Below are 12,134 nucleotides of genomic sequence, written 5' to 3'. Positions count from 1 at the left end.
GTGCCTTTAGCACAGAAAGTTCATACAGTGGGTCTCCTTGTGCCCCAAGGTAGGGCTATGGCCATGTAATTTTTTATTACTAATAATGCGCTTACCTGCCTTGCAATTTTATCTGTTTCCCCATGCCTCACTTCTGCTCCTGGTTCTTTCCTGTAACAAAGCATGCTGGAAGCTGAAAAGACACTACAGCATTTTAGAAGTTGAAAATACTTTGGGTTTATTTCTTTCTTGAATTATGGCACTACAGTGTGCCATCACTGTATTATTGCGTGGTGCAGAATTCAAAAAAAAAAAAGAAAAGAAGTGTCAATTACACAATTTTTCTTAATGGTGGAGTTACTGTACAGATTTTGGTACTGGTTTTTGTTGTTCAGTATTGATGTGTAGTTACACTAGATTATTTTCAGCTTGACTTTTCTGTATATCATTATGAGGTCTCTGTTATTGGAGAATTAGTAAAGATCGGTCAAAAGGTGTTTAAAACCAAAAAGTGAACAACTGAAGGTTTTTGTAAGACAAAATAGTGAAAGTATTGCAATGGATGGAGCTAACCACTAATGTGTCCATAGGACAAGATTAAAGATAATTAGTTTTGAAATAGCTTTAGAAGCTTTGGATGATGTCAATTAGCAGTTTCTCTTCTGTGAAATAGTTACCATTGCATCATTCCACAAAAGAATCTGTTCAAACAAAAAGCTGAAGCAGATTTATAACGTGGTAGATCTGATTTTTATACAGAGTGATACACAGATAAAATTTCAGACTGATGAATTCTATAATTTTTTTTAGATTTTTTTCACGTCACCCATCTATGTTACCTGTGTTGTGCTGTAGTGTGGTTGTTCTGATTCTTCATTAAGAGAAGTAAGAAAAACTAGACCAAAATTCTGGGAAACATCTTGAATATGGGAGAAGATACAAATAAGTAAAATAGGTAATGGTGCTTGGCTTGAGCAGGCATCATTTGTTTTCTGTAGCTGGCAGATCCTGTAGTTGGAATTTCTTACTTGGTGCTGATATCCTTTAGACTCCATTTCTTAAGCTGGTCAAGATTTCTAATGAGGTGCCAAACTGGTGTTGCTGTTTATCTCTGCTGTATTCTGCCACACAAAATAAATGTTTTAGAAGAGAGAAGCTTCTCCCTCTCTTTTCCCGTGGTAAAGTATCACTATTACTTTACCTCTTCTAGCAGTCTATGAACCTCAAAGTTTTAACACAGCATGCTAGAGCAGTTTTGATATGTTTGCATTATGGGAGGGTTAGGTCTTGAGATAGATAGAAAAGAAAACATGTCTTGAATGTTTGAAAACAAAAGCTGCTTTCATTTAAAACACTCAGCAGATGAATGCCAGTAAAGACTTGGAAGCACTGACTGCTTGCACTGACTTCCCTCCCTCACTTTATTTGCAAGGTGACAGGAATATATTGAATAAACCAGCTTGGTGCAAAGTTCTGTGCCAAGGTTTAGGTTTCTAGCCTTTCAGTATTTAGCAAGACCAGTCACTGCCTCATCACATCCTTTCATCCTGTTTATGCATAGTACGGGGTGTTAGAGAAGTATATGTAGCCAGAGCTGCATCCGGTACCTCTTAATATATGAAAACAGGGAGTCTTAATCACCACAGTTGTAATAAAGTCAACATTTAATTATAATTGAAATTATTATTACATCTTTGAAAAATTGGCACACTTTGTCATTGGCAGACTGCTTGCACTAACCTTTCATTAAAGAGCAATATAAAGAATATCAGTCTTCTTTGTTTGAGGTACTCAGTTTTTGAATTGAAAAAATTCAAGAGAGGATCTTTTGCTTCCTGAAATGGCTGAGAAAGTCATAGATGAATATAATTACAAAATTTTTTTTTCACTTTTTTTCCTCCAAAAGATGTCCTCAGTATTTTTCTCCCTTTTAATCCAGATATTTAATTTGTACAACAGCTAGCTTACTATTCTAATAAGCACTGACAAATTATTATTTTATAGCTTGCACTGTAGGTTTTTTATGACATAATCTTGCAAGCAGATATTCAAAGTGAGCTCATTTATTTTTTATCTTGAGGCAATTTTTAATTTATATTATTTATAAATTTGCTTTTCAGAAGTTGTCAATAGGTTATATTTTTGAATGCTGGAAAAAAAGACTATAGTTTTCTTTTTAGCAGGATTTTGTGCCACGTATACAAAAATGTAGGTGCATGATCAAAAAGAATACACAAATCCTGAAAAGTATAAGGATTAAAAAAAAAGTGTGGGGTATTTTTTTGTTGCTGTTGTTTTTTCAATCTGACTGGTTATTTTTCATTACCTGGTGAAATTATCCATCTACTGTGAAACTAAGCAAATTACTCACTGTTTTACATAAGGAAAGCCTCCATAATTTTAAAAGCTCTTTGAGTTGAAGCTGTTCATATGTGAGTCTTAATTTAGTTTAATGCTGCTAATACCCTTCAAAAGATACCAACCTAACAACAAAAAATCTGATCTGTGTTGAAATACACTAGGTTAGGTTTTCGGGATTTTTTTAAGCATATTAAGTTCTTTAAAATAAGGTTCATAAAAACACGTGAAATTAGTTTGCTAATGGAGCTTCAAAAGGTGTAACTACGTGAATTTCAGTAAAATGTTTGGTGAAATACAGGCTTTTAAAGTATTTGCTGTGTATTTATTGTAATTATGACTCAGGAGAGTAGGTGATTATATATGGGAACTAGGCCGTGATTCACTTTCACTGGCCTAATTTACCCTGTGTTTTCTAAATCCAGGATTTTATAAAGTAATCTTTGGGAACTTAGTTTGTGTTACCTGGATAACATTTAAAATATCAAGTAACTTTTTAAAGTGAGGCTTCTATCTTGAATTAAATAAATTTTTTGAAAGAGATTTAAGCATGAAGCAAAAATTATGTGAAATAGTAGTTCATAAATGTCTGCCTTCTGTCACGAAGAAACATCATTTTGTAGTTAGGAGTAATTCAAGTTTGGCTTCATGGGATAGTAGGTTTAAAGTTCTAAATGTAGCTTATCTTAATAAAGTTTCTCAATATGTTAAATGGGGAAACAAAAGTTAGGAGATTAATATTTTTAGTCAAAGATAATTGGCTTTAAAAGGTGGAGGACCCACAAACTGTTAGGAAAACCAGTAAGGATCTTACATGGCGTTTATCAGCCTCAGAATATCCTATAAGGATACATAAGAACCTTTAGTACTCTTATTTTAAGCAGAGAAAATATAGTTAAGAGGAAAAATGCTAATTTTGTTAATGGGTGACTTCAGAGCTTGACTGAAAAGACCTCTAATACAAACTGATGGACTAGTGAAGGTGGGTTAGAGATTTTTAAATTCTGATTATAAAGCTATGTTCTGATTATAAAGCTATCTTGGCCTGAAATATTAATACTAGCAGTAATATTGCAGTATACTTGAAATTAAGGAAATACACAGGGCCAGCCCACCACAACAACTTCTCTGCTGTTCATGGAGATCTATTCTTACCCATGTATAAAATGTTTAGGGGTTCTCACAGGCAGTTGCAATGCCATTTACGCCTTGGTTTTAAAACTTTGTGGGGAGAAATAATTCACCTTAGGAAATCAAAACCTTATGGCAATTTTTTTTTCTCAGTGGTTGGGAGCATGTTTTGGCTGGATTCTCAGGCCCCTTATGAGTTGAATGTTAAAGTAGATTTGTATAATGCATCCTTTCTAAAATGCAGTAATTGGTAGTCATTGTGAAGGAGAAGGGAAAACTCTGGGAACTCCATTCTTCAAGCAGTCTAAAGGTTTTTAAGGTCACTTCAGAATTAAAAAAACCCAAATTTGGGATGTCTGCTAGGATCAGAGAAGTATTCAGTGTCATAAGGGGAGGAAAACAGATTGTTGTGTGACTTTTAAAATAAATCAGAAGTTTTCCTACTTTAAAATTTATTGTTTCTGTATTTTTTATATAATTTTAATTGTGTAACATGAGATGGTTTTGCTTATTTTCTGGGAAATTTCAATTAATGTTTTCATTCTGTGCTTTGTTTTGTTCAAGTTCCCTTCAGAGAAGAAGAAATATGGACCTTGTAAATACTTCTTGCACTGGGAGGCAAATTTCACAAAACAGTGAGTTAAGCATGCTCATATTTACAACTTGAATATTAAAGAAAAAGAAACATTGTACTGATTGTCTGAAATAAGTATTACTTATATGTGTTAAGAAATATTGGACATCTCAAACGTCTAGAAGAATTGATTTATGTGATAGCCGAGTACTTAATCACTTCTGCATTTTTACTTACTTTTGATTATGACCAAATAAAATAAAAATAAGAAAATCTAGTCTTTATGCTCCATCTATTTTAATACACTTTTTCCAGATTTTTTTAAGCAGAGTTACCTTTTTGAAAGATATAAGGAGTGTATTGCTGACTAATGCTGCTTAATTTATTTATAAGTGCTCATAGCTCCAGGAAACAACAGGAAATTTATTGTATTAAATAGTGTACTGAAGCGTTAAGAAGTCTTGTGCAGTCAGCTGGAAACGTGTTTCATATTCGAAAAATATGTTTTGTTTGAACTTCTGTTTATTTATTTCAAGCAAGTACTTGGTGACAAAATGAAGATTGTGCATGAAAGACTTGTGTGGTTATTTATGTTTGGTGTTTTTTTAAAGTTAGAATAAAGAACACTTTGGCACTATTGCTTCTTAGGTTAGACAGCTCAAGTTTTTTTTATTTTAACTTGATGTAGGGTAGGGTAGAAGAAAATGCCTGTATGCAAGTTATATTCAGATTACATAATAATAGTGATAATGTCTGTGGTGAAAAGAAGGTACCTGGAGTTCACTTAGAATTAGGACATTGTTTCTTGGTCCTCGAAGTTTTTTCTGGGAAGGACAGAGAAATTGCAAGCTGAAAAATCTGTGTCCCTTGTTGATTTTATTATGACTTTAGTAGACCATTTGTGACTCACAGTAGAGCACTGACTGTTTTTATGTATTTATTTACTTTAAGATACTTTCATGGAGGAAAAGCCACCCATTATCTCTCCATATGGGGAAACCTTTATTTGTGACAACGCTAAAGATACTAAAGTAAGTTGAGAAGCCTGAATATATATAGTCTGTCTTCACTTTAATCTTCATGCTAGGTATTTCATACCGGCTTTAATTCTTTTTTTGTCTTGTGCTTTTTTAGATGCCAATACTTTTTCTGTCTTTTTAGGTATATGCAAAGGGTTTGTGAGGACTAATGACTTTTGTGCATAATTGAGGTTAAGTTGTTGAAATTTGAAACTTAGAATTTACTAAGAAGGGTAAGAGTGTTTTTTTTCTCATCTGAGAATTGCAGATCAATTCTGGGCATCTCTACACAGACTTTTGCATATCCTGTGAAAGCAGCTTGCACATTAGGTTAGGTGATATGATCGTCACATTTGGCCTTGCCCTTTTTCAGTTCCTGTATATGAAAGCTCTCAGGACTTCTTGCGTGATATTTTTCATGCATCTCCTAAACTTGCTGTGTACCCAGAAGTCACTTTTCTTTTAGGATTCTATGAAGTGAACGTTTTTGTTGGGGTCAGTAGTTGATGATGTAAATGCCACAGGTGACATGTGGACAGACTTCTGAATCACGTGGAGGGAGATATGGGAGGTAAATTGGCTAAGTGAGGCATCTGCCAAATGCCATGAATTTACAGCTCCTGCTTCTCTCTCAGCAGGAAGTACATCAGAAATTGTTGGTTCTGTGATTACTTATACTTTTTCCAGCCAGTCTCAAGCCACAGAATTAAAGATAACAGAAAAATCTTCTCCTGGTCTTCAATCTAAAGTTTCTTTTTCAAACTATTGTAAACTATTGACTAAATTAAAAACTACTCAAATGTATGTCTAGGGTTTTTCTTTCTCCCATTCTAATTTCTTAAGAATTGATCAAGAAGAGTAAATGGTTCAAATTCCATTTTCTAATGAGAGTAGTTTTATAGGAATAAAAATAATCTCTTTTTGATAAATACTTTCTTTTGAAAGTATACTATGCCTTTTTTTTTGTCATTGGCTTTTTCACACAGTACACATAAAATCCTACCTTGTTTTTCCTTCTTCTTCTTACTATGTGCATGCAAAGCTGACTTTTGAGTGTTAGCTTTCTTTCCTTGAATGCAGTGTCTTGTCTGTCCTAGTTATTGTTGTCTGTGCCAATGTCTTTAAAAATTCAAAATTTAACTTCTTTGTAATTACTTCAATGGTTTAAGCTGATTTTCTAAAAAATGTTTCCTAGCCCTCTTGTCACTTCTTAGCATTATTCTGTGCATTTCATTGAAATGGTTGTTTATGAAAAAGCATACCCAGTAAGGTTGTCAGCACTCTTTCTTATCTTACAAAGGCACAAAGTACAAAAATACCATGCTGTTAAACTGAATCAGCTTCTTGAAACTAAATTGCTATTTTGCTGGTTGTAGAATCATGGTTAATGCAGTATATTTTAACATCCTTTACCAGATCTGAAGATTTGGATTTTAATATCACTTTCATATATGTGAACAGTTTCTTTTATTATGTTTATTACATGCCTGTTGGAAACTTCGTAGCTGACTTTAGTTCCATTAGCACTTAATTTTGGACAAAGGTCATAAAGAAGAACGATAGACCAAACATCTTGAGATACATTTCACCTTCAGATTTTTTTCAGCACAAATATCCTAGGAAGAAATAAGACTATTTAGATAACACGGTGAAGTATTTGAGATTTTAGAGGTTGTTACTGCTGCTTCATGTTAAGTCATGAGAATATAGTTTGTCCATATAGAATAAGAGGTGTCAAGTTGTTACACTTACTGACTGAGATTTTTTCTAAGGGCTTGTATGTTAGCCATCACCCTTCTTTTTGTTTCATTGGTGTAAAGAAAAGGCTTCTGTAGGCTTTTATGAAGGGAGTGCCTGTAGAAATAGGTAATGAGTCACTACAGACTGGAAGGGGAATGAAGGTTATAAAGAAAATACGCCTTTGATTTGGGTCAGGAAGAAAGATAAATTGGAACAGAAACCTGAAGGGCAACCTGAAGAAGGAACTTGTTTTTTTTAATATTGATTTAAAAATAATGCAAAAATCCAAGCGTCTTCCAAATGTTTTATTGTTGTATCTAACTAAAAGAGTCAAGTATATTAGAAATCTTTCAGAGGAAGACTGAATTCTAATAAGTTTAGGCCTCACGAGTGAAGTACTGGCTTTATTTCTTGCTGTAGACAGACTAAATTAAATATGCAATCTGAGCTTGGTAAATGGTGTGAGCTCCTGAGCATTGGGATGATGTGGAAGGCTGGCCACATGGCAGGCTTTACCACTTGAACATGAGAAGCCTTAGTATTTTAAAAGGAGGAATTTATCTTCATGGACCTATTGCAAAGTTGTGTTGCCAGACCATGATTCAAGAATCAACCTGACAACTGTGTGACATTACCTTTAATAGACTTAGGTGGTATCTCCCAAGGAAGATGCCTCTCCTCAATGGCTTTGAATCTTCATTTAATGTAAGCTCAGTCCTGATACCCTTCATGCAGTCTTTTAGTGTTCAGGCTTCCTGTCTTGCTATTGAAATCAGAAAGACTACCTGTCAGAAAAAGCTAAAACCAGAAATGCATCTGAATTACTTTCTGATTAAAAGTTGAGGGTTTTTATACAGGCCTAAGAGTAGGCAATTCCATCTGTCTGGGATCCAGAAGCCATATTTCTTCCTTAAAAATAGGTGCTTCCTGTGCATAAGAGCAGTATCCATGTAGAAGAAACGCTTCCCTCTATAAATGTGTCTACATGAGAAAATGCTGCTGTCTTTGTATAATAACTCAGAGACTTGCAGGAGGTGGGGATTTTGTCTTACATTGAGCCTGAGCATCTTGTAAGGTATTCCTGTAAAGAGGACAGTGCAAGTGCTTGGGTTTTAATTTATTTGAAATGGACTTTTATGAGCAAATAGAACTTCCTTTACCCACAACCTGTCTTCATTTGTCAGCTTTTACATTTTAAATTCTACTGACTAGAGAAATGCTTTTTTTAGTTGTTGCTTGGAAGTTACCTGTCTTGCTGAATTCACTTGCTCAGGTACTGAAGATTATGAAGTGAGCACAAGCAGGATATCATGCTGTTATTGTAGTGGGTCATGACAGTCAGGAAGAGGTCCTATCATGTAGCTTCAGGGGATATGGTTTGCAATTGTTTGCTTATAAACAAATGAAGATAAAGGATACTGATTATTTTTACTCTGAAGATGTTTCATGCACCATCTTAGACTATTGTGCAGAGTGTGGCTATTTCCCCTTCATTGGGGAGATTTGAGGGAAAGCAAGTATTTGATAAGCAATGGATAGATTCTTTTGGAATTTTCTATTTAATTTGCTTACAAGGTATACTGATGCTTTTTGCTTTTGAAGGGTTTGGTTGATTGGTATTATTGATGTGTGGGGGAGTTTGTGTTGGTGTTACTATTCTACAGCATAGTACTGTGATGTGGGGGGAGATTATATTTTGGTGGGTTTTTATTTTTATAATAGGTCTGGTTGTCAGAGGAAGACAAACAGTTCACCTAGGTTTATCCTAGCATCAGACTGTGTGATTTCTACATTTTTGCTGCACACTTCCTCTGCTTTGAACTATGTCCTTTTTTTAGTCTTGCCTTTTCGTGTTGCCAAGGTATGGTCCTCAAGTACAAGATGCTGCTACTCAGGAAACAAATGGCAATGTTATAAAAGCCTATCCACTTTGTTTCTGCCATTGTTCAGCTTCATTACATACACATAAAAGCTTAAATGAGTTAATTAAAACACTTCTATCAGAAAGCATGAAGATGTTAATTTTAGTTTTTTTCTTGGTTTTTTTTGAAGGAAGAAAGACATGTTGAAAAGCTTAATAGTGCAATAGGATTGTTAGATTGTGTTTAGGAAGTGTGGAATGTAATGTTCATGAGCAGTGGTAACCTTGACATTTTGTGCACTGTGAGCAGTTTATGATAAAGATTTCTAAGCAAAAGTTAATAGATGAGCCTTTTAGGAAGAAGATCTTGGCAAAAAAAACCCACCAAAACAGCAAGATACATTCAGTATGGCTGAGTTCAGTGTTGCTTCAGGATTTTGAATTCGTCATTATTTTATGTTCAGTGTTTTATGAAGGCTGTACATTTATTCCAAGAAGAAATACTGTTATGAAAGAGAGGCTAGCAGTCACAAATCATAAATGGTACTTTAACTGCATGTAACGTGTGGCTTTTGAGCTTAAAAACTGTTCAGTTATTGTGGTTTAACCCCAGCTGGTAACTAGAACACAGCTGCTTGCTCACTCCCACTGCAGTGAGAACTGGAAAACAAGTAACCTCTTAGATGGTGGAATAAGACCAGTTTAATAATTGCAACAAAGCAAAATACAATAATAATACTAATACTGATAGGAACTCTAGTGGAAAGGAGAGAGCATGATGCTCTATGGTATTGAACAACCCTTTGGCCATTTTGGGTCAGCTGTCCTCCATGCACCCTCCTGGCTTCCTGTGAATGTGCTTGCTGGCAGAGCGTGGGAAGCTAAAAAGTCCTTGACTTAGAGTAGGTTGTACCCAGCAACATCAGTGTGTTATCAACATTATTCTCATTCTCAAATGCAAAGCATAGTACCAGCTGCTGGGAAGAAAATTAACTCTATCCCTGCCGAAACCAGGGTGTCAGTGGTGCCTTGAGAAAAGTCAGAGGAGTAGTGTATAGAAATACTAATCCTCTGAATTTCTTTATCTGATTTGTTTGTATCATTTGTTTTGGGCCATGCTTAAATGTTGAAAATAACATTGCTTAAAATACAAAAATCATCTTTCAAGTTCATGTTTGAAAATGTGGGAAAGAACAGCTTTTCTAGTTAGGCTCTTTGTGTGTGATTTATATCTACAGTAATTTAAATATCACTTAGTCCTTCAGTACAAATGTTAGTTACAATATATTTCTTTTCTAGGAACTTCATGGAGATGAACTCCTGGCTTGTGAAAATAAATTGCATCTAGGAAAGAATGAAGAATATTCTTCCAAGAATCTATGGTATTAAATAAGAACTACTGAGAAACTCAAAGTGTAAAGAAGAAAATGTTATTTACTGATGTCACAGATGGATCTCTAGCTCTGAGGACACAGCCATGACTATATATCTTTTCTTCTATTAGAGGCTTTACTCCATCCTATATGAGGCAAATATGGGCACTGGGGCTCTTCTGAGACTGTTTAAACCAGCTTTCAGAATCTCTTGTGGATTTGGAGAGTATCCATGTTTTCCCTAGTCAGAATAAGGGAGACCAAGTTCTATTTTTGTATGTCTCATAGCTAACTGTATCTGAATGCTCTCATGATTTAGTTTGTCATTAGAAAAAAAGCAACCCATCCAAACAAAGACAAAACTAAAACACATTCACCACTCCTGTCACAAGACAGTGGCCAGTTTGAAGAAGTAGGAGCTAATATGCTTCTTAGTTATTCAGTCTGCACCAGGCTCCTGTTGGGTTGGGAGAGGGAAAAGAGGTGACACTGCAAGTCAGCAAGTGTTCAAAACAGCAAAGCTAGTTTTCTGAGGAAGGAGATTTTAATTTTAAATTTCTGTTCAGGCTTCCAAAGGAGTGTTATTTTGGTACTGTTCCTGTTGAATGGAGAAAGTAGGATTCAGGATGGTCGTAGTTGTAAGGTAGATTGTGTTTAGCATGTCTGGTTATCACTGTGATTATACAAGTTATAAAGATATTGTAGAAGTATTTGTTCTAATTACTAATTTCATGTATTTGTGCATTGTAATAATAAATTTTAAGAGAAAATTCACTTTGTCTTTACAGTTACTGTAATAATCAGAAGGAGAAGACAAAAGAATTTGCAAAAAATGAATTCTTGTCTCAGGAAGACCCACCATTAACACCAGAAGAATCTGAAAGTGAATCTGTGTATTCTATTGTGGAACAACATTCTTTATCTTTAAAGAAAAAGAAAAAGAAAACCAAAACACACTCAGCATCTTGCAGTAAGATACAAAGTGGAGATTCTGATCGCTTGGCCAGTGAACAAATGAATTTTTGGCAATTTGGTGGAGATAGAACTTTGATTGGAAATGAATCGATAACACCATATGCTTGCTTTTACGGACCGTCAGTAAAGAAGGTTAAAGCAGGATGGCTGGATAAATTATCCCCTCAAGGGTATGGTATTTGCAGTGGTTATTGTGTAATCATGACAACGTATGTTTGCATGAGAGATAGTAAGTTTGTATTTAGTGACTGCTTAATATTTGTAGTGGAAGAGGAAGGGGAATTGTTTTCATTGAAAGAGCATCAAGCTTTCGTGAATTTAAATGTTTTTAGTGATGTTACCTATCCTAAAGTTGCTTTAGGAGATGCTCTCAGGAAAAACATTTTTCTTAAAATTGTTGATCACCACTCATGAGCTATAGTGGAAAAATAAAGGATGAATTTGTACCGGTATTTCCAGTTGCTACATTTTTGCTCATTTTTTGTGGGCCACAAAGTAAGTGAGAACAAACTCTGATTCTGAAATACTATTTTAATAATTTGATCATGGATTATAACTTAATAATTAGTGTGACTGGAGGCCCTGTTGCTTTCTGACTGTGTTACTTGAGCTGTGAGCTTAGAATTCACCTGGGGTGAATTCCTTCTAGTTAAATTTATTTTTGTATCTAAAATTTGATGTGAGAAATCTCAGCTCAAGTCTTAATATTCCAAATAATGAAGAGAAGGGACCACAATAGAAAATTAATTCTCTCTGTCACATTTGGAAGTTAGATGACAGCAACAGATGACAACAACAAATCTTAATGTCTGTTATAGGTTTTTTGTTTTCTTTTAACTGATCTTAAAGTCCAGCTATCGTTAAACTGTTTTTCTTTCTTTCATTGTTTTTTTTTTTTTCACAGAATTATTAGGGTACTGACTTCTTGGAGAGCTGCAGTTGCTTGTAACTTTTGTTTTATTTTACTTACAGGATTTTTTTTTTTAAACAACACTTTTGCCAGTTAACTAGCAGAGTGATGAAAAGTACAGTTCTTGATTCCAGCTGGCTTGTCTTGCTCTATTTGAAGGAATAGAGTTGAGAACAAGCTATGAAAACTTCAAGAAAGTGCAGTGTGAGAATTA

The 12,134-nt window shown here is 34.7% G+C and overlaps 1 protein-coding gene across 10 annotated transcripts in view; it reads left to right on the top strand.

Annotated features, from left to right (window-relative positions):
- The window catches only part of ARAP2 (ArfGAP with RhoGAP domain, ankyrin repeat and PH domain 2), a 117,469-nt gene that overhangs the window by 9,007 nt on the left and 96,328 nt on the right, over positions 1-12,134 (top strand). For all 10 annotated transcript variants that reach the window (XR_015286547.1, XR_015286546.1, XR_015286548.1 and 7 more), the window contains 4 exons: positions 4,033-4,103; positions 4,994-5,073; positions 9,962-10,044; positions 10,824-11,180. Coding sequence is in view for 6 of the 10 variants with exons in the window: in XM_023925393.2 (XP_023781161.2) it covers positions 4,033-4,103; positions 4,994-5,073; positions 9,962-10,044; positions 10,824-11,180 (591 nt within the window). In the remaining 4 variants the exon portion in view is untranslated. The remainder of the gene's footprint in view (positions 1-4,032; positions 4,104-4,993; positions 5,074-9,961; positions 10,045-10,823; positions 11,181-12,134) is intronic.

Source organism: Cyanistes caeruleus, chromosome 5 (genome assembly GCF_971803275.1).
Source record: "Cyanistes caeruleus chromosome 5, bCyaCae1.hap1.1, whole genome shotgun sequence".
NCBI classification, from domain to species: Eukaryota; Metazoa; Chordata; class Aves; order Passeriformes; family Paridae; genus Cyanistes; species Cyanistes caeruleus.
Note: the sequence above shows the minus strand (reverse complement) of the source record. Positions and strands in the feature narration are given on the sequence as shown.